Here is a 23,807-nt window from a genome sequence, read left to right on the forward strand (position 1 = left end):
TACAGGAACAGAAGCCTATTACTAATATTCAGCGTGGGGGTTTGAAATAATGCCAAGCCAGCAGCAGTCCGGAGTATTGGGGGGGGTCGTACTCCGCATGGAGGGGTCAAACGTCCGCCCACGTCTTTTTGTCCAGCCGCCAATGTCGCCCCATGATTGAGGACTTTCCCACCGAAGTTCTGAAAAAGCAAAAAAAGGAAAATTAAACAACACAAGATAATCATGTCTGGGGTCCAAAATTACCCCAATGCCTCCACGGAAAGCCTCAAGGCCCAGTATGTTGGCCGTCGGCTCCAGGATATCGATGGGCCGGCCGCCATCATAGACATTGCTGCTGCTCGCCAGAACTGCCAAGTTATGCTTGACGCAGCTGAGGAGCTGGGTGTAATCTTTCGTTCCCATGTGAAGACACATAAGGTCTGTCCGTGTTGTATTATGCTTCAAGAGCCGTTCCCTTGTGCAGCTTGTAGCATGAGCCGCAAATATATATATTTCTCTTTTTTTGTTTTCTGAGATGAGAGATAGTGAACATATGCTGATTCCTGGGATCAGACTACTGAGCTCACTCGCTTTCAAGTTGGTGAGAAAGCTGATACCGTTCGACTAGTGGTTTCCACGCTGGCGGAGGCAGAACAATTGCGACCATATTTAGAAGATTGCAAAGGCAATGGAAGATCCATCGATGTCAGAACGATCTCTTAATAGGCGAGCAAGCAGGATGCTAAAATTCGTTGTAGGTCATCTACGGTCTACCTGTTCAACCTTCAAATTTCGTGCGCCTCGCTACCCTCGGCAGGGATCTGGGGGAACTAAGCATTACAGTACTGGTGGACTCTTTGCATATTCTCCCGTTTCTCTCTCGTTATCGAGAACTCACGGGGAATTCACTAGGGGTATTTTTCAAGTTGGATACAGGCTACAACCGGGCTGGCCTTACTCCGGACTCTCCACAGTTTAAAGAGTTACTGGGTGCCATACACAAAGTGGAGACAGAAATGCCCGAAACTATTTATTTCCGCGGATTTTATAGCCATATGGGTCGGAGCTATGGCTCAGATACCACTTCAGAAGCGTTGGATTACCTAGCGTTGGAAATTGAGCGGTGCGAAATTGCTGCCCTGCAGGCATCAAACCTGTGGAAAGATTCTAAAAGGCGCTTTATCATCACCGTAGGAGCCACCCCCACGACTACATCTGCGCAGAACTTGACCGGCCTTGAAACTGCTTCCCCAACAGAGAAAAGAGTCAAGGAGCTGATAAAAAGAGTCCGGCAATCATTCGACGTTGAGCTTCACGCAGGTGCATATGTTACTCTGGATTTGCAACAGCTTGCTGCGCACGCACGCCCTGCGACCAACAATCTCTCTTTCGACAATTTAGCCTTGACGGTTCTTGCAGAAGTTGCTAGCCTATATCTCCACCGAGAGAGGCCAGAGGCTTTGATTGCTTGTGGTTCACTCTGTATGGGCCGTGAACCATGCAGGAGTTATTCAGGATGGGGCGTCATAACCCCTTGGCTTCAGAACCAGGGCGATGCCGAGATGCAAGGCGGAGTGGGATGGTACGATCCTGAAGGAGACCGAACGGGTTGGATAATCGATCGCCTGAGCCAGGAACACGGCATCTTAAGATGGCAAGGTCCCGTGGAGAAGATGCGAGAGCTCCGAGTTGGCGAGAAGGTGAGGATTTGGCCAAATCACTGTTGCATTTGTGCGGCAGGATTTAGCTATTTCCTCGTTGTCGATTCTACTCGCGAGGGAGTAGAAAAGGATAAGGTTATTGACGTGTGGTTGAGTTGGAGAGGATGGTGAGCTAAACAGTATAGTTTAAAGATGATGGTTAATGGCCAGGGTACCTCAGAATATTCATCGTGAGTTATTGATGATTTCCTCCTTTCCTAAGGATGCCTATAGGCAAAGTCCTCTATCATGGCCAAAAACCATTGCTGTCTTATTGTCGGTTCCCAACTATTCAAAAACAAAATTCTCTCAAAGCTGGCATGAGAAAACACAGTACCATGTCTTAATTCTCTGTCTATACGTTTCCTGTCATACCATTGCTATCAAAATCAAGACAGATGTTTGTTCTGAGCCTTGCCAGCGGGATGTCCTTTCTGTTCTCAACTTTTTAAAAGAAGCTTTCTCACTTGCAGTGTCCAGCTTTTGCCCAATGATATTACAACCTGCTTTGCATTCAAATGCCTTGAGCTCCTAGCCAACTATGATCAATCGTCTAATTCAAGCCAAGCAGGACTTGGTCTTAGCAAAAAGAAGAAGAAAGGCCCTAACGGACTCTCTCGAAAATAATCACCTAACAAAAGGATACTGAAAGCTACATGAATCGCTTTAGCCACGCCGCTATTCCATTTCCAGGCAAGGATAATGCAGTTTGTGACAACGCAGCCCAGAATCTACCAAAGAAGTGAGGCTTTCCAGGGCCTAGAGCCAGAGAACTGCAACTAACCATGAGGGTAGCTATTGGACAGGAGGCGATGAGCTCGCGACTTTGCTTTCTGAAAGCGTCAAGTGGACCAGTACCGTTGCTTAATACCTTGCTTTCAAAGTGGAAACGTTGCCATGTTGCAACTGATCAGCCTTCACAGCGATCCATCAGTTAATAACGCATGCCAGATCGAATATCAGCAATCGTTGTTTAGGAACCTTTAATACGCGACTATGGCTGGTGATATAGATTTATTTGATTTTCAGGGGCATATGTAAACATCGATATTCGATGTAGGCGATCATGTTTCGAGGTATTTTCGAAGAATAGGCCTTCATACAAATGTTCAGGGTCTACGGCAACCATGGTGCGACTGAGCACAGCTCTCGAGAGGTAAAGTGGAATCAGATGCAATTGTCAGCATTCTTTTAGTCCCGGCGGGCGGACAATTGTTCGCATATTGGAGACAGCAGTGTTACCGGCCCTTTGTTGACGCCGCCCAATCTACATTCGGGATAGGTACGGATTGATAGCCGTATACTCCGTACTCCAATCCTGGAATGATCCTGGCTCCACGTCTGAAAATATGGTGAGAGGCAGAAAAAATATTGTAGAATCGCCACCGTTTGGGATTTCGCGTTTGTTCTTGGCGGCCCTTCCCCGCACTCAAATAGACCGCACCGAGGATGCGGTTAAACCTGCGGGGAACCCGAGCCCCTGCCTTGGTTCAAACGGTCGCTGGGTCACGGACATCAGAGAATCGAAGAACAGGACCTTACCGACAATTCCATGACGCAACATTAATACCCAATACGGACTCTATCCGTTCTGTAGAACATACCATAGGTATATACTCACGTACAGGACAACTGAATAACGCTTTCGCATCCGGAGTACCCGTACTCCCGCACTGCATCTAGTATTTTACCCCAACTTGCCAATTCGGGAGAAGATGGCCCAAAACATGAATTTCGATATCCCACAAGATTTAACCAAGTACATTGGTTCTCTCGATAAGTTTATCCAAGACACAATACTGCCTTTGCAGCAATCCGACGATAACAATCGTTTCTTTGATCATCGTCGAGAATATTCACGGACGGACTGGGATAATGGGGGCGTACCACGAAAAGAATGGGACGAGCTTCTTGGTATGTGCCCACAACCCTAGACTCACCTTCATGCTACAATGTTTAACATGCATTACGAGGCAGCGAAAGCTCGAGCTCTGGCCGATAAGGCGGGCTTCTACCGCTTTGCTCTGCCAAAAGTATACGGTGGACAAGCCAATCCGAGCTCAAACCTCTGGATGTGCGCAATTCGGTATCATTTGGCTTCCCACCCCATATATGGTGGTGGTGTATCGCTGGCGAACGACCTGCAAAACGAGCACAGCGTGGTGGGCAATTTCCCAGATGTGCTCATGATTCACCACTTTGGGAATGAGGAACAACGCCGTACACTCATTCCCGCAAGGCTTCAAGGTCACTTCCGCACGACCTTCGGCTTAACAGAGCCAAAACATGGAAGCGATGCTACATATATGGAAACGAGGGCCCGCCCGGCTCGTGGGGAATATCCACCGCAATCTGGGCATATGGTGGACGGATTTGTCCTCGACGGAGCCAAGAAGTGGCAGAGCGGTGCGCATCATTGCACTCATATGCTGATCTTTGCACGGACATCAGGCAAGCCGGGCTCCTCGCGCGGAATCACTGCATTTCTAGTTCCGAGAAACACTCCTGGAGTTGAAATCGTTAGCTATGAATGGACGTTTAACATGCCTACAGATCATGCCACAATTGCAATTGACTCGGTATTTGTCCCACGTTCTGCGGTCCTTGGGGAAGTAGACTCAGGCCTTGCCATTGCACAAACATTCGTTCACGAGAACAGAATCCGCCAAGCAGCGTCCTCATGTGGTGCAGCCAAATTTTGCCTTGATCGGTCAATCGAATATGCTCGATCTAGAAACGTTTTTGGAAAGGCGCTGGCAGAAAATCAAGCCATCCAATTCCAAGTAGTCGAGTTGATGACTCAAGTGGAGATGTTACGGCTTCTCATTCTTCGAACGGGATGGGAAATGGACAAAATTGTTGCAGAATGTGGGGGCCATGCAGACGGCCCTGTTCCCACGGGAAGTAAGAAGCCGTGGGTTGAGATCGAGAAGAGGCTCAGCGACAAGGTTGCAATGTGCAACTACTGGGCAAACCGGCTGTGTTGTCAGGCAGCTGATCGGGCCATACAGGTATGCAACGTTTCTCCATTTTTTTTACTCCGCAATTGGGTACAGCTTTCTAGCGAAAGCTTCGTTGCACTCGTCTAGAATAGTACTGATACTAGTAGATCCACGGCGGTAACGGGTATTCTCGCCACCAGCCTTTTGAGCATATCTATCGACATTTCCGCCGTTATCGCATCACTGAAGGGTCTGAAGAAATCCAAATGCGCAAAGTCGCCGCGTACATCTTCGGGTACTCAGGACCGAAGAGGGCTGAGTTTGAGAAAGCTCAGGAGCAATCGAAACTTTAGGCTTGAAATGTAGTTCTGCGATGGAGGTTGGGGACGGAAGGGTAGATAGGTGTAATGTATTCCGCTAGACAAGATCAAAAGGGAATTAAATAAATTTACCCTCTACTCCGTACCTCCCAAGAAAAAGCCAAACCAGTTGTAGCGAGAATGTCCAGCCGTGCTTGTTGGAGGAGAAAGCTGCAGAAACAATCACGTGAAACCGCGTTGATTTGGCGATGGTTTTTCTCGGACGACTAACGCGTCCCCGAACACGAGTCTTTTAACTTTGAAGGATGCGATTGCGAGAAAGCGGCCGGGAGTGCCACAGATCGAAGCAATCGTGACTCATGCAGTCGTATTTAATTTGTCAGTTGAGCATCCAGCCGTTCATATCTCGATTCGGTGGCCCGGGCAAGGCCATGCTTAAAAGGACTTCGAAATCCCTCTTCAGGGCTGCAGCAAGAACACTTGTACCAAGGACACAGGTTATAATCAATTCAAACTCTCATTTTATTAAAAGAAAAATCAAATCTCTAGAATATCGATAAAAAAATGGTCAACCCAAACCCGCTCAATGCGCGTGCCATCCACCTTCGCTCACTTCATAAACCTGGAGACCCTCTGGTGCTTTGCAACGTCTATGACGGTGCCACCACACGCATTGTGCTCAAACACGGCGGCGCCAAAGCCCTTGCGACGAGTAGCTACGCTGTAGCTGCTGTGAGAGGCAAGCGGGACGAAGACCTTGACCCCGACATGCTCATTTCTGCGGCCCGTGATATCGTTAACGTAATCAACGAACACGAAGCTTCACTAAAATCCGGTGATGGCAACGCTGGCATGATCCCGCTTACCATTGACATGCGTGACGGCTGGGGCGACCGGCTAGAATATGTGGTGAGAGGACTGATCGATGCGGGCGTTGTGGGGTGTAATCTCGAAGATGAAGATGCCGAGACGGGCAAACTAATGAGTTGCGACGAGGCAACTGCACGTGTTCGAAGGGTTGTGAAAGAGGCGGAAAGGCTTGGGGTTCCGGACTTTGCGATTAATGCAAGAACGGATGTTCTAGGTCATGGTGGGACTATTGATGAAGCGATTTGCAGAGGGAAAGCTTATCTCGACGCCGGAGCGACCTGTGTATTTGTTTGGGGCGGTTTGGGAGGTAGAGGTGTGTCTGGACCTGAAATTCTGAAGCTGGTCGAAGCGTTGGATGGACGATTGAATGCCAGGTTAAAGACTGGACCGGGATATTTGACAATTCCCGAATTGACGAAGATGGGCGTGGCCCGGATTAGTTTGGGCAAAGAGTTGCATGATATTGCGATGATGGCATATAAACAGACTGTCACTCAGTTATTAGCAGGATAGTTACATGTCTACATATAAAAAGTCAGTAGGTTCATCGGCGCAGGCGAAGTAGCAGCTCCGAACTAGTGAGTGTTTATATTTTGCAATGATGCCCTAGTTAAAAACAAAGCCAACCCCACAGGATGAAATTCTATATTAAATCTGTTTCATTGGTAACCACTTGGCTCCAGGATTGCATAAAATCATAATACAGAATATGGTCAGAAGAAATATGCCCAGCGAGAGATCACCACGTCAACCATTCTTAAAGCCACCCGATGATATCTGTTCATGCACTATTTTCTTTGACTTAGAAGATTGCGGTCGCGTTGGCATGGGAGCTCACACCAGCTGGGGCAAGCAATAGTTAGCAGTCTGATGCAACAGTGAGGGGGACATTCGATGGACATCACGACTTACAAGGAACGTTTGCAGGAGCACTGGTCATAAAAAAGACCCAGCGCTTTGTCTCGCGGCATTTAGCAGCAAGTCTTTCAAGATCCCACATTTCGCCCAATGGCATTCCCCAGAGAGCTAAAATATATTCGTGGAGATAGTATTCTTTTGATGTAGGCCATCTTTCAAACGCAGGAGCATCACCGACAACAGCCGAAAAGTAGGAGTCATGCAGCCAGTCAAGAACGGCATCTTCTTGAGCCACACCGGCATACCTCTGTTCGTCCGCATCGCCAATGACATGATGTCGAAGGGCTAATTGGGTGCGTTCTTCAGGGGAACGTTGATAGTAAGCATCGACGAAGCCAGATCGAATCATCAAGATGTCGCCAACTTTGATGTCACCGCCTTGAGCTTCGGGCCGGATATCAATACCTTGGGCTTTACCGCACTTGTATAGATCATCGAACGTGATGCCGTGGGAAGCGTAAGGATCATATTTGATACCATTGGCATTAGCATACGACCAATAATCGAGAAGAACACCGCGTCCAGCAATGCCATGGTCAGCCCAATGATGGATACTGCAATTATGGTTTGCCTCTGGTCCTAGGATATCCTTTCCTTTCGTCTGCAAATACATTAACAAGATTTTTATAGGTTAGGCAGGGATCAAACTGGGAAGACTTACTCCATTATAGAATGTTTGTGTGGGCAGGTGTGCAAACTATATAGGACGTGGTTAAAATCGACGTGCTTGATGGACGTGCCCAACCGACATACATGTCTAAATCCATCCCATTGTGTGCCACTCTGAGTGTTGAGTTCGTATTTATCGTCATACGCAATATTCTCGGTGAGAGTCTTGATGGTATGAACGAATTTTTCTCGGCCAAAAGCCGGAGTCTCTGGCACGTTAAGGGGTAGGCTGATCAGAGGTTAGCAAGTGTGGGTGAGCACGGCCATTACTTGCACGGCTTTACTTCAAAGGCACTAGTTCTCCGGTCTTGATTTCAGCAGCGGCATCCTTGACGCGTGCTGGGGTCAGGAGATTAAGTCTTCCAAGCTGGAAAAATATCAGTCAGTATATGCAGATAAAGCTCTATCACTGACCAATAAAGGCACCACAACTCACATAGTCATCTTTTCCCCAAACCCAAGCAGCACCTTCTGGGGCTCCTGGAATAGATGGTAAATTCTTACGCGTAGGCAGCTTGGTGTACTCGGGATGCCAGGGGAGCTCGTCGGCGGACTTTGAGACACCCAAGAGGCCTGTTGTTTGAGCTAGTCTCTCTTTGACAGAAGACATTGGACTTTGATATTAGACACTAGCAACTAAAGGGGACGGGGCTCTAGAAAAGGTGATGATGCAAAGAAGATAGAATGAGGACGAGGTCAAGAGAAAGTGAATTGGAAACCACCGATAGATATACCATCCCGGCAAGCTGGTTGATGCACTCAATTAGAGCTCGCCTAAGAGGTTCAAGCTTGACGACCCCCGCATTTCTTGCGGGCTGAATTTCATTGACCTCTCAAAAGTTGAAACAGCTCGGTTAATAGTTCGAGTGCATACCGAAGCGGAGTCGACGTCATGTACCATGGTCTTAGAAACCCGGAGATCTGGCTGCAGAGAGCCGCTCCACCGAACAGTGAAATGAGACGCCGACGAGCGCCTCCTTTGGTATAGCAACTGATATGTGAAGCGGTGCACGCCCACCATTACTCAAGAAGTCCGAACCATCCGTTTGAAGATGGCCAAATGCCCTGAATATCCAATTGGGGATAATCGAAGGATGGTGTTTGTGTTACCCGAGGTATGGGATAGTTGTGTAGGTTCCCAGAAATGTCAACGCCTTCGTCATCTCGTTGAGAGACGCCGAAGATTATTATGGGGACGGGCTTTTAGGGCGCCACCAGTGTAGAGTGGCGACGGGTATACGAACGGTCAGGCGCTTCTCTTCCGGACAAATGAGTAATATCGAGAACTGCAGTCCCGGTGGATGGGATTGTTGGCCAGTTTGCAAGCATGCCACGTTTCTTCATGAGTTACACCTGCATAGCTGCAGCTCAACAGCATAATATGCCCATGGCAACGAGAGAAGCAATTGGGAGGACGTTTATTTGAGAGAAGCTTTATGTCGGAAGCTGGAGAACATATCTGCTTATGGGTCGATGTTTTAAGAACGATGAATAAAACTGCTTACATTCAAGGCTAGTTTTCCCCGCTTCTAGGGAGAACTGTAAAGTTAAACCAGCGAGCTCAGGCAAGCGTGCTTGTTAACCTCGGCATGACTCGAGTAGCAAAAAAAAAAAAAAAAAAAAAAAAAAAATATATATATATATATAACAAGAAGCATTGGCAGGGACAAGCTCTCTTCACCGCACGAATGGCCCATTTACTAAGTTAGTTACTTTTTACAGGCAGTCAAGGCCGCTGACAAGTTCCAGGAACATCGAACGTGGTTTCACTCCCAACCGACAGAGGCCCATAGATGGTTAATTTCGAAACAAACAGCCGCTGGCAGATATCTCGAAAGACTTTTTTTATAACATGCCGTGTGCAGATACATACGTACAAGGCAGCTAAAGTAAGATAATTGCCTCGCTCGTAGTCTAGGAATGCTGATATTGCATGTAGACGTTAGCTCTATTAATGTCTATGCTCCATGCTAAAATGCGTTAACTAGTTATTCTGTCTTCGTATTAACAACATATTGACCTTCTTCGAGGTGGCCTGAGCCCTTCACCGAGTAGACGCCAAGATCACCCGGCGCAGCATCGTCGACCATCACTGGCGGTCCCTTGAACACTTTGCGCGCGCGCACGAAATACCACACCACGCTGATTGTTGCAAAGCCCGCAAACACAACGCTCGCATAATTCATTGACGATGCCGTAACGGGCAGTGAGACTGGCATACAAAAGAGAGCAACGGCTAGGCATATCCAAAGGATAGTTGCAATATTAATAGCATATCCGAATCTACCCAGCGAAAATGGGGCGTCCCTTAACATCTTTCGTCGTCGAACGACCGAGATCAGAATTGGTAGGCCATAGGAGGTAGACAGGCAGATGGTTGCCACACCGGTGAAGGAGTTGAAAGCTGCAGAGGATCCGAAATAGATCAATCCCAGGAGGCAGTCCACAAGTGTCGATAGGACTATCCCCATCAGTGGAACGTCCAGTTTGTGATTCACTTTCCGCCAAATTCTTGATGCGGGAATGGCACCGTCACGAGCGAATGCATACGTGCATCGACTAGCTGCCGTCAATGCGCCAATGCCGGCAAAGATCTGGATGCCAAGGATCAGGAAAAGCATGCCGAAGCCTCCAGCAGCAGATCCGGTCACAGTCTTGAACAAAAGACCGATTGGCTGGCCGTTTGCCACCTCCAGGAGCATTTTCACAGGCGGAAGGACAAAAAGAATTGTAATTAAATACGCCAGACCTGTTATCCCCGCGGCAACAACGGACAGGACAATTGCCTTGGGCACTTCGCGGTGAGGATTTTGGGTCTCTTCGCACATCGCGGCTACCATTCCGTAACCAGTCAGAGTGTAAGCCGGTTGAAGTAAGCCAACAAAAAAAGCCCATCCCGAAGGCCTGTGAGGAGCGTCAGCCGGTTCCTAAAGCTTAAAGGAGTCAAGGCTTGCTTTAATTATAAGAGCCCGCCAGGGATGATCCATACCAGCCACTAGCTGAAGCATCGTAGTGGGTGAACACAAATTCTGCGCTTCTTCGTGTTTTCGCCATCGAGAGTAGCGTTGCCATGAGGATAATGACGCTTGTGGATGTCCAATATATGCAGATCTTGTTAATCAGGTCTAGGTACCGGGAACCAAACACGTTGATCAACGCGCATATGAGCATCAGGGCCCAAAAGGTGAGAATCGTCTGCCATTCGTTCGGCACATATTCCTCATTCCATAGTGATATGGCACTTAGGATCAACTGAGCACCGCCAAAGTTTATACTCAACGTTACAGTCCAGTTTCCAACCAGGGTCAGCCAGCCGTCTATAAAGGACATCATTGGCGCCCACTCTCTTGTCGACAGCATTGCGCTCCAGTAATATACACCGCCTGCCGTGGGATATACGGAACAGATTTCGGCTAAGGATGAAGCAATCGCAATCGAAATCAGCGTAACGAGGATCCATCCCCAAATGATTGTCACAGATTGTCCGTCAGTCAGGGTGATGTATAGGGTTGTGCTTAACCCGTAAGGAGCAGCGATAATCGCAAAGGACCTAATGATCGTACGAGGAACAGCAAATTAGCGAATGGTCACAAACCCTGCGCGGATAACCAAAGGAACGAATGTGCATACAATCCTAGAACACTCAACATGCTTAGATTTCGAGGCAGTTCACTTTTGTAGCCCATCCTCGCGAGGGCCTCATCGGCATTTGCGTTTGCCGACGCCCCCTCCATCTTCGTTCCATCCTTCGTCGCAGTGTCTCCCCGCATGTTCTTTACCAAGGCAAGGATTGAATCGCACTTTTAACGATGCCCGAGGATGTTATGGTATATTTTTGGTTTTGGTACCTGCGCGCACGCAGTTGCTCGTGTGGAGGAAGTGTAATGGCACGGTCGGGAACGTGGGTGGCAGTTCTAGCTCCCTGAACCTTGTTTCTGCGTGCACCGGGATCAGAACACTGTTGATAATCTCTCTGAACCCGGCGGTAGGGCTAGATCGCCCTATTAAGTAGTGATTTATTATCCGGCCAGGGGTTCAGAGTTGCTTTACGCGGGAAACCTGACAGAAAGCGCACAGGGAAGAGTGTGGTAAAAATGCGGAGAAGCGGCAAATTCCATCTCGTATCAACATCCCCACGTTGAAGGTTCGGGGCTGTTCTTGGGCCTGGAAGCTGCGCACGGCCAGGTTTTGCCATTAGACCGACCCCGGAGGGACCCTTGGTTCGTTCGGAGGAGTGCGAGCAAATATCGGGGTGGAACCGGGGTAGCTGATCACTGCTTGGATGTTGCAGCAGCAAACTTGCTGCCATTTTCATCCAATGCTCTTGAAGGTATTGTCCGCCGGTTTTCTGGAAACCTTCCAAGTACCGACATAGTTCACTAACTAACCTACTCCGTAGTTACCTGGGTCGATTTATTTCGGGAGTTGAGTGGCATCCCGGGCGACAAACTCGGGATCATTCCGTCAACCCAAAACGTTGCTCTTGTCCGAGCCACGCGCTAAATCCAATAACATTTCGAGTCCGCGCGACTCAAAGCCCAAATACTACGGACCACAGCGAGCCCCAAGCTACCGAAACGACTTGCCTCAGCGGAAGCCGCGGGAAGCTAAGCTACCTCACTGGCTTTTTTCACATGAAGGAGGGGAGGAGGGAATGTATGTCTTGTATGGATGAGCTACGGAGTACGGAGTGCATCGTCAAGCATTCCAACCCTGTTAAGGTAATTAAGCTTAAGGAAAGGGAGGGGGCCTTTCCGTCGGCTTTGGAGATCTGGGGATGCTTGAAGGTCCGCTCAGATGCAGTTCGGTCGCGTGCATGGACTCAAGGAAAGTAAGATAAGGGCGGCTTGACACCTCATTGGATGAGGACGGACTCCAAGCTTGTTGCCATCCAGCTGGTTCGTGTCGTGAACTCTCCCAAGCTGCTCCAGCGAACTAAGCCATCCAACTACGGAGGAGGCCCGGAAAATTAAACCTAACCAGGCCTAATTCGTCAGTTCGCCAAGCGTCAAGGTCAGGTATTATCGCATCAGCAGTTTTGGAGACATCGGTCTCTTCTAACGCGTTCTTGACTGCAGGACAAGGAATTTGATCCTTTTGTCCTTCTCGCGTTGCGCAGTTAGTTACATCCTCGGGTACAATCGACTGACTAACTAGTTATTTAATGAAAGGGCAGGCTATTTTTGGGTTGTGTCTAAGCCTTAGTCACTCTCTCGCGAGATTATTTGACCACGAAATATTTTTTGTTTACGGAGTACAAGCCCTTAAATGTTATTTACTTCTCTAAGGACGATGATACCCTTCAAGTAATTGCAGTTGGCTCCACGAGCAGCTTCTAGATCAATCGAGTTGGTCGTCGCCAACTCCCAAGGTATAGGCCTCAATAAAAGCTCAACGCCTTTTATTGAGCTTTGGAGAGGAAGCTTAATGCACCTGCAACCAAAGAACACACGCCAATTTGCATTGTGCGCAGCACGTCTGGAGCAAAGAAAGCGGAATGATTACCCGGGATGTCTGATAGCGTTCCATTCTCCTCCGCTTCTTCCCAAATCTCCGCTGCAGTGCACCCAACAAACCAAAAGCAACAAGGTCTTCCAATCGAAGTACCCAAAACTGTGAAATCCTCGCTTGCATTGGACCTAGGCCACTCTGCCGTAAAGTCGGGTGAAAAGAGCGAACCGAACGTCTGCTGCACCTTCTGCGTCACGGTTGGATCGTTGATCGTCAGAGGGAACTGAAGAGTCGTTTCTATTTGAGGGGCCTGGATTGCACCGCTAGCCTCTCCTTCTGCCTTGATAATTCGATCGATGGACGAGAGGACTCTTTTCCTCGTATTTTCGTCGGTGGTCCTCACGTTCAGTTGAATTTCAGCCTGTTCGGGAATGATGTTTGGGGCGCTTCCAGCGTTAAAACTACCAACCGTCACGACAGCGAATTCCTGAGAGACATTGATTTCTCGACTGACTATGGTCTGCAGCCGGACAACTGTGCTTGCAGCCATCACTATCGGGTCAATTGTTCGATGTGGCATAGAAGCGTGCCCTCCTCTACCGGTGAACGTTATTTTGAGACAATCCGAAGCAGCCATCACCGTTCCTGACCTCATCCCAAACCGACCAGCTCGCTGTGGCAAGATGTGCTGCCCGAGTAAAACGTCGGGCTTGGGAACCTTGTCGTATAAACCATCGTTGACCATGCGTATAGCACCGTTTCCCAATTCTTCAGCGGGCTGATAGATAATGACCAAAGTTCCGGACCATTCTGACTTCGCTGACACTAAGACATCTATTGCAGCAATCAGACATGCCATATGCATATCATGCCCACAAGCGTGCATTGTGGGCTTTTCTACTCCATCAGTTTCGTCCCTCACGACATTCTTACTCGCGTAAGGAAGATTCGTTTGTTCTTTAATCGGCAGGCCATCTAGCTCAGACCGTAGAAGAACGGTCTTGCCATCACCGTTGCGGAGGACAGCGGCAATACCGGTGCCGCCGATGTTCTCAAATACTTCAAGGCCAGGAACACAGCGGAGTCTAGCTGCAATAGTCGCCGCGGTTTTATACTCTTGGTGGGATAACTCCGGATAGGCGTGGAGGTGCTTGTAGAGCTCTTCATAGGGCGCAAAATCTACCTCATGATGGCGGATAAGGTCGCCGATTTCCGTGGGGGTGAACTCGGGCATGATATATAGATGCACTGGACCTTCCTGGAGAGGACTATATGTATGAAACCTGCGAGTGAGCAAAACTCTTGAAAGCAAATATCACATTGAATGGTAATCGGAAAGTTGAGCTAGCTATTTTACAGGTTCGTTAAAACACACTGTGCTGCTGGACTGTGTGGCAGTTGGATTTATGCGAGGGGCTGGCGCAAACCCCGCCTTTCAGTAGCACAGGGCATTATCCCGCTGGTAATTAATTATTGGGCAAAAGTCACTACAGTACTCACTCCGTCACGCCGCTTGTATGTAACTAACTCACTGATACGGCTGGTACTGGATCATTGGAAGGCCCCAGCTGCAAGTCTAACCAAAACGGGCTAGTTTGAACATCTTAATTTGACCCGCTTTCGGTCCGATCAGGTCAGTCGAAACTGACAAGAGACATCAAAGAAAAAGAACGGACAAGTCTAAGTTGCTGATCCGATCAGTCCACCAGCTTAGTTAGTTAATAGACACAAGCCGCCCATAGTTAGTTAGCATTCGACCTGCACAATTATGAAAACCCACTGAGACTGTCAAGGTGTCTTCTAAGCCGCTCGACTGGTGACACGCCACTCCTGTACCATTCATATCCTCGACCAACGGCCGGATTGCTCTGCGCCCATTTGTTAATATTGGTTAGAATTTTTTCTTTATTGAGCTTGAAATGCGCCTTGACGATATCACCCCATACTCCGTTAAGCCTTTGCTGTTTTTCCAACCATGCCAGCATGCCGTATTCAATAGTCAAAGGTTGGATCTTCTGGATAGTCATCTGTGCTTCCCTGTCAGCTCTCCTTCCAACCCTGTTAGTGTTTGCTGGTTCATTCCTGAATGGATCTTCTGTGAATATCATTGCCTGGATGCTAATAAGCACGGAGAGAATGGTGGACTTTCCAGGCTGCCATTGCGCTGCGGCGTCACCTTCCTTCCATGTACCGAGTAGCGAGAGGCAAACTGGGTTTACATGTCAGCTTTGAATCAGGTATACGAACGGGATCATTCCTTAGCTTTACAACATACCTTTCCCGTCTGGGTGGAGATTTGGATTAAGCTGACCTCTGCACTCCTGAGCGGTGCGGCATGCCATGATAGGCGGCTCTTGTGGATAAGTTTCTTTGCACAGCAAATCGAAACTGGAACTCAGAGACAAGAATAAGTTAAAAAAGTAATCTGGTGAAGCAGTTAGATAGGGCTACTCACTCAAAGAGACCATACCCATACGGGCTGTCCGGTGGTCCCATGATAAGACACCGCATCAAATCTGGGCGACTCTCGCTTGCTTTAACATATATTCCCACTGGAAGTGACGTTGCCATATTGGCAAGTTCCACCATCAATCGTTTTATCCGTCCTTGCGGCGAGTACATCATGCGTGATGCGAGGGTGTTGAACGTATGGCCCTGATCCAAAATGCTCTCATCTCGCATAAGGCAATACTGTTGATGATATTCCGCATATTTATCTACTTTCTGAGGATTGTTGACAGTCTGGTTTCTCCTCGGGGCAATGATTGCATAGACATCAGTTATCTCTTCGCATATATCAAGCATATTTTTCCCTGCCCTCGACGTCAAATCCTCACTCTCCCTCATACCTAATATTATATCGCTCTGTCTGGCCAGCTTTCGCAGTCTTTCAGCCACTGAAGGTATGGTCTCACCCAGGATCAAGACCCGATCGCCTCCATGGTCGTGTGCAGTTGATCTCAAAATGAGAGACTCCAACCCAGAGGTTTGACGCTTGTGGTGGCGGAGTGTTTGGACAAGTGAAACTAACTCAGGATGAGCACCCAGCTTCTTGACAAACTGAAATGCAGCCGTGTAAACTTCTGCGCGTGATGTGATATCCTCCAACGAGTCGTTGCGTAACAGTTCCGCCAACTTGTCAATTAGAAAGCTGAGCTGGAGCATCCCTCGAAGTTCTGGCGACAAATCTTTATTCGCAGTGCTTGGTGTCAGTTCTTTCACCACGTGAAATGTTACAGTTAAAAACCTATCAGACTTTGAATCCGAGCCATGGAACTCGATGGGGCGTGATAAAGCTGACGGAGGTCCGCCAGGCCCACCATGGAACAAATTCGCCCAGGGATTATAGTTACCACGGTCAGCGTATCCGATGCCCCTTGAATCTTGAGTGTCGCTCGCCCCTCTCCTGGGCAAGCGCCTTCTCAGGCCTGGGCCATCGGAATTCGAGCTGGATGCTTGGAATTCCAACTCAACTTGGTCATACCTAGCCAATAAGGCCCACATTCCAAACATCCTTCCTTCGCGGCAACACCAATCGACATAATACCCGTTAATTTGATGAGGCTGCTTGTTTCTGCGTGGCCTGTGGCCGCAACCAAGGCAGGTGAGGACTCCACACTCGGGGCAAGTCGCAGAGCAAAAAGTAGCGGCGTTTTCGGGGCGATTATTTGCTCTCTGAGACCAGTTGCGGATCCAATTCTTTGCTGAAAACCCGTCCGTCAGACCTGAGCCGCACTTATGGCATTTTTTTGCCATTCGTGCTGCGGCGAATGCCTGAACGGTGTCGAGGCTTTGCTGGATGTCTGGAGGATATCCTGTAAGCTGAGAAGCATTGGCACTTCGTGGTATTTGCATATAATACTGAGACTGGGCACTAGCGCGGCTGGCTCGCCCGCCCTGGTCATATTGACCTCGACTTTTCCTCCGGTAGAGGGACATGACGGAGAAAGAACGTATAGCGCCGGTGTAAGATCCTCAGGAGAAACAATGTTGATTGAGGTTCGATAGCGGATCTCTTACTTTTTGATGGAGCGAATGCTTTGTTGTGTATGGCATATAGAGCAAGACCATGAAAAGAAGCCGCACCTGGCACCTTAAATCTTCGAGATTCTGCGCTTTTTGTTTGGCACACGCCATTTTTTAAGTGTGAATACCATTGTTATTCACACTGAATATTGAGGCTTGTGGTTTTCCTATGTATGTGCTATACTAGAAATTTGTTCGTGTGATCAAAATTTCATGTAAGAATACCTTCACCATAGGGTAATTTCCCTCAATTCACTAACATGGGCAGCATTGGACTACTATTCTTATCTGATGCTACACTAGTCATGATACTGATGCAAAGCTAGGAGGAGTTTTGGGGCACGTTAGCCTAAGAGAAATAATATTTTATTAATGATTATAAAAAGCTATTTATTTGAGAGCTCCTCTTGATTTATATTTTTGTCCATTCAATATCTCAAAGCTACTATAGAACGGGCGGAGAGAAAACAAAGGGAAATATCAAGTGTCGGGAGGTGTTACAAATTCCCTCCACCTTGCCTTAAGAAACAGGCGCTTATTTTCCCACCCATCTCCTTTCCTTCTCGCCTTTCCTCTGTGAGATGTAGACTCAGGGCAAGGCGATAACGAGAGAAGAGAAGTGAAGGGAAAAAGCAATAAAAGTAAAAACAACCAACGGGTCCCAATACAGATAGGACAAAAGATTCTTATTTAAATTGGGAAAGGGGCGAGGGTACAGACAGGACATGAAGAAGAGGGGCTTTTTTTTTATATCGAGGGTGATATCATCGTGTATCATCGCACAACAACCTATAGGTAGGGTGCAGTGAGAGAACAGAAGAAGATGAACAAAGGAGATAGGGGATAGAAAGGAGACAACAAAACACCACCCAATATGTGTAAAAACAATTGATACAGGGGAAAAAAAAGGAAACAAAGGCCATATACATACGAAGCACACCGTTATTTCAGGGTTCTGAGAGACCGTTCCAACTGGGGTACGTACTAGGACCCGAAGTGGAACGGAGGCTTGTATTATTCATGATTGTATTCCTCCAGATGCAAAAGTGATGTTTACTTGGCATCTGTCCAGCTATCGGTGCACGTTTCCCGAGAACTGTCGCCTATGCACGGAGAGTAACATGCTTGATGTCGTGAGCCGCGAATATCGTTGAAGTCGCAACAATTATCCATCAAGCGAATGGTTGGATGGCCAGTCAAATAAACAGCGAAACAAGCCACAAGTCTTCGTAGAAAAGAAAACGAGAACGCTTTTTAAGAATTTTGTCATCGAATCATCGTGAAGGTTTTTTGAGGTCATTAACAGTGTCGTCACGCGGGATATTAATGTATCCGATCAAGCCAGCCGCTAGGAAGCCCATAGGACGCCGGAATTTCTATCATACCATGTACTGGTATGGTCGCAAGGCAGTCAGGAAACAAAGTAAGCAAAAATTGTCGTGCTATTAGAGTATAGAAGGATTCGAGGGGCGTATAAATTTCAAGCGGGGCGATTCCGTTAACTGTGGTTGAACACATCTGGGAATCACCTTGCCCAGGTGATAGGATACCGGGGTGAAGTATCGGTAGAAAGCGAATTACGGGCTGGGATCGGGATACAAATCATCGGGACCATCAAAACCAAAGCCGGCCATGTCCATGGAATGCAGAGAACCGGGGCCCCGCTCGAAGTCCATGTCTGATGAAAGGTAGTCATGCCCGGCAGGTGGCAGATGTGGTCCGAAAAAAGGGCGAGGCTCATCATTATGGGACTGGGTGTCGCCGTCATTCCAAGGAACACTTCGTTGCCAAAAGCGTTGGTTTGTCTGCTGGTCACCGAACAGGTCATGATGATCTTGCAAATGTCTGGGGAGTAACGACGATTCATGTTCTACCTGCGCGGAAAAATCTTGAGGAGACTGGTAATGTATTGCTGTTCTGCTGAAGCTCGATGCCGGAGAATCGGCATGTAGTGTCATGTCAAAGGCCGATAGGTGATGAGGATCAAGGTTCATGGGATCCATAGATGTCGTAGTGACCGGGATGTCCAGGCCTGATACTTGGCTCATTTCTAATCCTGGAGCAATGGATGTGCTTGCGGCTGCCTTCCTCGAGGCGTTAACACTGCCGCAGGCCTGGATGACCTTTTCTTTGTCTTCTTGGGATAACTTGGCAAAGAAATCGGCCGCCGAGTGCTCCTTTTGTGCCAACCGTGGGGGCCCCAGGCCATATTCCTTAATCGCATACTGTGAAAACCCAAATCCAGGGGCGTACGGCGAGTTGTAAACGGAAACGGACTGGCGTCGCGAGCCGTCGAAATTTCCCCACATCGCAACGCTGGACGAGGAAACACGAGGTTCTTTCACCGATGCTCGCTCAGGCTGCTTTCCAGATTTTGTATCATTTCCATAAACCTTTTGGGCAAGGTCGACAATCGCAAAGCGAAGCATCCTTAAAAGATGGTCGACTTCGTCTGCTTCCATATTCAATGGCTGCAAGGGAAGCAACCCGTTATTGGATTTAGGCCTAATCATCGACTCTGACATAGCCTTCTTCAACTTCTCCATTCCGTTTTTTGGCACCGTCAAACCATCGCCCAACAGAATCTGAGCCACAAAATCAGGGTCGACGATGATGTAGCCCGCGCCAGCATTGGCATGTTCCGTGATCGAAGCAAGAAGACGACGAGCCGTTAGAAGCTGCATCCCTTTGTTTTCTCTGAAAACTGGGCCTGGCATATCGGAAGTAGCTGGCAGTTGGAGTTTCTGAGTCATGATAGGGCGTGTAGGGACGGGAGGAGCAGGTGCGGCAATGCGTGCCCCGGAGGAGAATTTTTGTTGGTTCGATGAATAAGTGTTGGGGTGAGATGTAGCCATAGCGGGCGCTCTTAACGACTTTACGCTCTCGAGGAAGTTGGAACGAGGGTTATGGACGGAACGTGCTGGGTTTTCGGTGTATTGCGCACGGCACTCCGTGGATGTTCTTCCAAGATAATACCAGATTTGCTCAGGTTTGAAAACGTCGACTCTGCTGGTGTCTGAGTTAAAGGGAGGTTTGACGCAGGAGAACTCGGCCCATTGGTATGGAAGCCACGGGTCCCCGAACGGTGTACCGTGTGAAGGAATAGTTGAAGCTAGGTCTTTCCGAGCCTCCGGCTTTCGAGCCAAGTGCGCCGGGAGTGGTTTAATGCCAGAAGGAAGCGGGAGGAAATTGGACTTCTTCACGATTAATATCCAACGATATGGTAATTCGATCACGTCACTACCAAAAATATTAGTATCACTGCTACCTTTTGTTCCCTTTTTTTTTTTTTTCCTCCAGCGCATAAATGAGCAACAACTTACCCTCGCGGAAGCACTTTCAGCAACAACGCGCGCTCCTCCGGTCGGTTTTCAAGCACAACCGCACCATTGATCTCTTTATCAGCCTGGAATTGTATTAAATCCCCAGGGCGTAACTTCTTGGCCGTTTCTGTGATCTTGAAATCCATATCCATACTTTCCGGCGACTGGGACCCAAGTCGTTTTGGTCGATGATATTTACACTTGAGGTCAACTCCCGGTACAGTGTATTCGCATCCGTCGTCCGCAGTAACAGAAATTTTGCCAAATTCAACCTGCACACCAGCGAGAAGTGCACATGTTGGATGATACGCCCTAGCGCATTTACCATACATGCACTGGAAGCAAGCCCCTTTCACTTCTCGGCAAAATAAACACTTCAGACCCATTCTCGCCTTTGGTATCTTATCGACATCACATACGACTTCCTTGCCGGACTCGTCTTTGAGAATGGAAGTCTCGTCGATGTAAAGAGCACATCGCCTATGGGCATGATACAGGCCGTCTTCAGTAGGCAGCAGTTCCTCATAATCCAAATTATTAGGACACAAGATGCACGGAACCTTTCTTGGGCCATCTAGATGCAACTTGACTCGCTTCGTTTTGGACTCGCCGCTATCGTGCTTTCGCTTTTTGCGGGGGCCAGATTTCTCAGGAACGCTGCGAGGGGGGGTGAGTAGGTCGGATGCGCCTTCAAACTGATCTTCCATCTCGTCATAGTACTCCGGAGTTGCTTCTCCACATAATTTCCTTTCAATTTCTCGGATATCAATCCAGACGCTATCGGCTTCGCAGTTGCATTTCTTCGCAACCCGCGCATAGTCGAGCCACTTCTCCGTCGCGAAATTCACAGACTCGGCACAATTATAACCTAGATTGAATCCAGAATGGTATCCATAAGGATAAGTAATAACAAACTCGCGTTCATAGTGTACCATCTTATTGACAGTGATCCCATATTGGGATTTGAGGAAGGAAGGAGAAATCAAATAGGTTTTATGACGCAGGAACTGGTCACAGTTTTTTGAATCAGTTGGCCAGATGCCTATAATTGTCAGTAGCTATTGTGTCGTTCTTCAAAAAAAAGGCACTCACTTTTCATGGCGGCCTCGAATTTAGGAAGATCCTGTTGAGAGATGCTATACCACTGCTTTGGGGCTCCAAAGTGAATATAGTTAATGCTGTAGAGGTCCACATCCTCTAGATGCCAGGCAAATGTAGCTTTCCACATTCCCAGGTATAGATATGCGGTGTTCACTCCAGGGACTTTCTGACCAAGGATGTCCAGCAAATTGGGTAACTTAGCAACATTCCAGGATGTGACGGAGTCATCAAAAAGGGAACCCGGCATATCTGCACCGTACATGGGGTTATTGTACATGAGGGACTTCCAGTAAGCGGTCTCAAGTTCTTCACAACGCTCCGGGGTGTATTCCTCACTTCCAGAGAGATGGTAGTCAAAGTCCTTGAAAGCTTCCTCATCAATATAATCTGCTGCATCTCCGCGATTATACTTACGTCGCGCGGTAACAGATTTGGGCTGTCTTCCTTTGGGCTTTGGTGCTGGTAAAGATTCTCCCTCACTCAGTTCCTCGGACTTTGGCTCAACTGGGTTGGATTGTGGGGAGACGGGAGTCGGTGGCCCTTCCAGTTTCTTTTCCCCAGGGCCGTCAGCTGTTTTTTCCGGCTCATTAGATTTGGAGTTAGGAGGACCAGGTTTCCGCTTTTGCGAGTCAGACCTGTTCGTCTGGCCTCTTGCATTGTTACGTGCGGGCTTCTCCTGGGCGCGCCGTCTCTCTCCACGACGAGCGGGAGGCTGGTGACTCGTCTCCTCGCACAGTGCCTTCCATTGGGGCAAATTATAAGATCGTTGCTTTTCAATATTCGCCTGAGTATAAGTTCCGTGGGAACCATGGAATTCTTGCATGATAGGATTTTTCACCCGAATGGACTTAACAGATTCTTCCAGTGATGGAAGGGCATCCAACCTGTATAAACATTAGCGAAAAGTCATTGGACATGCATTGATAAGTAAGAATTGCAGTGCACAGCACGATGCCAGGTGGGCAATATCAAGTCTGATGATACGGGGAGTATTTTTGGCCTATAGGGAGACATCGCTGGAACAATATAAAAAGCACGGGCCAGAATCTTGGTAGTCCAGAATGGCCAGTGGGCAGAAAGCTTTTCAGCTTTTAATGCCCAAAGGAGTTAAAGTAGGTGAATCGTAGGATCCACGCATTGGGGAGATTTGAGGGAAGTATTCGGCTCAACGGTAGAGCAGGGGGGGGGGGTCGGCAACAAAGAACGACATGGAAGGGCTCGGCTTCAATGTTGGGTCATGATATGGGCGCTACTCACCATTCCTGTGGCGGAATAACCTTGACCACACCAGATTCCATGCCATATTTGTCGATCTTGTGGATGAACGACTGAAAATCGCGGAATTGGTCCATAGTCTGTTCAAAAAAAAAACACTCCCCGAGCAAGGGCGACAATCCATTAGTTTCCACAGCTTGTCAAAGGAGTAAGCGCCGCAAGGAATCGACAACATCGAAATTGTCGGCATTGGGAAGAAAACACTCCCTGGCGAGAGAATGAATTATACTGTGAAAATCACTCACCGGCTTGAAGATTGGGATCCTGCCGCCGCCGTAGTAGTGGTCGGGCCGGATCTCGTCGTCGTCGACTGAAGCGCCGGAATCGACGTCCATGTCGGATCCTCGAGGCGAGTCAGCACGAGGCGACGGCTTCTCTCCGTCGGCGCTGGCAGGAGGAGTCATGGACGCCATGTCGCCGACGATGACGGGATGTTGTGTATCGATATCCATCTTTCAAAACCAGGACTGCTTTGCTGCCGTCGGCTCCCAGGCGACCGCTGACCAACGGCGAATTTGCGGGTCCCAGCGGCCGTGGGATAAGAGGGGGGGCGGGAGGGAGGTGGAGGGAGAGAGAGAGGGACGGGGGGTTGTGAGAGAGGTTAAACGCGGATAGGTCGACGAAGGGAGCACGGAAGAGTCGCAGAGAGATCGTGCCCCTTCTGGGCCGCCGTTTTGGACCTGAGGATTCGATGACAACGGATTCTCGTCTCTGTCGATGAGATCTCCCGTCGAACGAGAGCGAAGGGGAGGTCGCTGGAGGGGGATGGAGTGGATAATGCCGTTCGCTCCTAACCGCAGGTCCTGACTGGGCGAGGGTGAGGTACCAGAAGCGGATCGAGCTCAGCGCTAAACCCGATGTGGTAAGCCGGGTTGCTCGAGACGAAAGGCTGCAGGATCAGATATTCACAGGGATGGAAGAGGATCAGGCATGAATGGACACGCTGGGGGAGAGCAATTGGCTCTGCTCCCTCGGATGCACACAGCAGAAGAGGGTGCTGGCGACGGGGAGAGCGAGGATGGGGTTCACGACAGGCGGTGCGGCTGCGTCTGAAAACTTCACTTTTGTTTTTGCTTGAGGAAGAGGGAATTTTGTATGGGCAGCGCCGGCTTGAGGTACTTCACTGGCCGGGCAGGGATCACGTGGGGCGTCACTAGCGCTGCAGTCCCGTTTTCGCTTTTTCCGATGAATTGGCAGGGAAAAAAAAAAAAAAAAGGTGACCTGATTTTTCAG

The 23,807-nt window shown here is 48.7% G+C and overlaps 8 protein-coding genes across 8 annotated transcripts; 3 read left to right on the forward strand and 5 right to left on the reverse strand.

Annotated features, from left to right (window-relative positions):
- Window positions 1-222: 222 nt before the first annotated feature.
- CIMG_06887 (D-serine ammonia-lyase DSD1) lies at window positions 223-2,091 on the forward strand (the record flags this gene model as incomplete). The annotated part of the gene is made up of 3 exons (XM_001242990.2): window positions 223-417; window positions 553-684; window positions 738-2,091. 3 exons carry the CDS (start codon window positions 223-225, stop codon window positions 1,809-1,811), a joined length of 1,401 nt encoding a protein of 466 aa, XP_001242991.2. The 3' UTR covers window positions 1,812-2,091.
- Window positions 2,092-3,394: 1,303 nt separating this feature from the next.
- Window positions 3,395-4,974, forward strand: CIMG_06888 (acyl-CoA dehydrogenase; the record flags this gene model as incomplete). The annotated part of the gene is made up of 3 exons (XM_001242991.2): window positions 3,395-3,593; window positions 3,657-4,690; window positions 4,789-4,974. The coding sequence occupies 3 exons, from the start codon at window positions 3,395-3,397 to the stop codon at window positions 4,972-4,974; spliced, it is 1,419 nt and encodes a 472-aa protein (XP_001242992.2).
- A 411-nt stretch (window positions 4,975-5,385) lies between these two features.
- On the forward strand, window positions 5,386-6,432 carry CIMG_06889 (carboxyvinyl-carboxyphosphonate phosphorylmutase). Its single transcript, XM_001242992.2, has one exon. It carries the CDS (start codon window positions 5,506-5,508, stop codon window positions 6,322-6,324), a length of 819 nt encoding a protein of 272 aa, XP_001242993.1. The 5' UTR covers window positions 5,386-5,505; the 3' UTR covers window positions 6,325-6,432.
- Window positions 6,433-6,453: 21 nt separating this feature from the next.
- CIMG_06890 (uncharacterized protein) lies at window positions 6,454-8,008 on the reverse strand (the record flags this gene model as incomplete). Its single annotated transcript, XM_001242993.2, has 6 exons — window positions 6,454-6,654; window positions 6,724-7,330; window positions 7,391-7,426; window positions 7,483-7,627; window positions 7,683-7,765; window positions 7,835-8,008. 6 exons carry the CDS (start codon window positions 8,006-8,008, stop codon window positions 6,614-6,616), a joined length of 1,086 nt encoding a protein of 361 aa, XP_001242994.2. The 3' UTR covers window positions 6,454-6,613.
- A 1,263-nt stretch (window positions 8,009-9,271) lies between these two features.
- On the reverse strand, window positions 9,272-11,260 carry CIMG_06891 (amino acid permease). Its single transcript, XM_001242994.2, has 3 exons — window positions 11,029-11,260; window positions 10,388-10,948; window positions 9,272-10,302 (listed from the first exon to the last, which is right to left on the reverse strand). The coding sequence occupies exons 1-3, from the start codon at window positions 11,166-11,168 to the stop codon at window positions 9,387-9,389; spliced, it is 1,617 nt and encodes a 538-aa protein (XP_001242995.2). The 5' UTR covers window positions 11,169-11,260; the 3' UTR covers window positions 9,272-9,386.
- A 1,231-nt stretch (window positions 11,261-12,491) lies between these two features.
- Window positions 12,492-14,083, reverse strand: CIMG_06892 (amidohydrolase; the record flags this gene model as incomplete). The annotated part of the gene is made up of 2 exons (XM_001242995.2): window positions 12,492-13,683; window positions 13,783-14,083. The coding sequence occupies 2 exons, from the start codon at window positions 14,081-14,083 to the stop codon at window positions 12,800-12,802; spliced, it is 1,185 nt and encodes a 394-aa protein (XP_001242996.2). The 3' UTR covers window positions 12,492-12,799.
- Window positions 14,084-14,576: 493 nt separating this feature from the next.
- CIMG_06893 (baculoviral IAP repeat-containing protein 6 (apollon)) lies at window positions 14,577-15,938 on the reverse strand. The gene is made up of 4 exons (XM_001242996.2): window positions 15,699-15,938; window positions 15,305-15,591; window positions 15,125-15,237; window positions 14,577-15,058 (listed from the first exon to the last, which is right to left on the reverse strand). The coding sequence occupies exons 2-4, from the start codon at window positions 15,529-15,531 to the stop codon at window positions 14,616-14,618; spliced, it is 783 nt and encodes a 260-aa protein (XP_001242997.2). The 5' UTR covers window positions 15,532-15,591; window positions 15,699-15,938; the 3' UTR covers window positions 14,577-14,615.
- A 1,301-nt stretch (window positions 15,939-17,239) lies between these two features.
- On the reverse strand, window positions 17,240-23,569 carry CIMG_06894 (jumonji family transcription factor). The gene is made up of 5 exons (XM_001242997.2): window positions 22,820-23,569; window positions 22,557-22,654; window positions 21,291-22,183; window positions 20,199-21,240; window positions 17,240-20,115 (listed from the first exon to the last, which is right to left on the reverse strand). Exons 1-5 carry the CDS (start codon window positions 23,024-23,026, stop codon window positions 18,453-18,455), a joined length of 3,903 nt encoding a protein of 1,300 aa, XP_001242998.2. The 5' UTR covers window positions 23,027-23,569; the 3' UTR covers window positions 17,240-18,452.
- Window positions 23,570-23,807: the final 238 nt, after the last annotated feature.

Source organism: Coccidioides immitis (genome assembly GCF_000149335.2).
Source record: "Coccidioides immitis RS genomic scaffold supercont3.2, whole genome shotgun sequence".
Classification (NCBI taxonomy): Eukaryota; Fungi; Ascomycota; class Eurotiomycetes; order Onygenales; family Onygenaceae; genus Coccidioides; species Coccidioides immitis.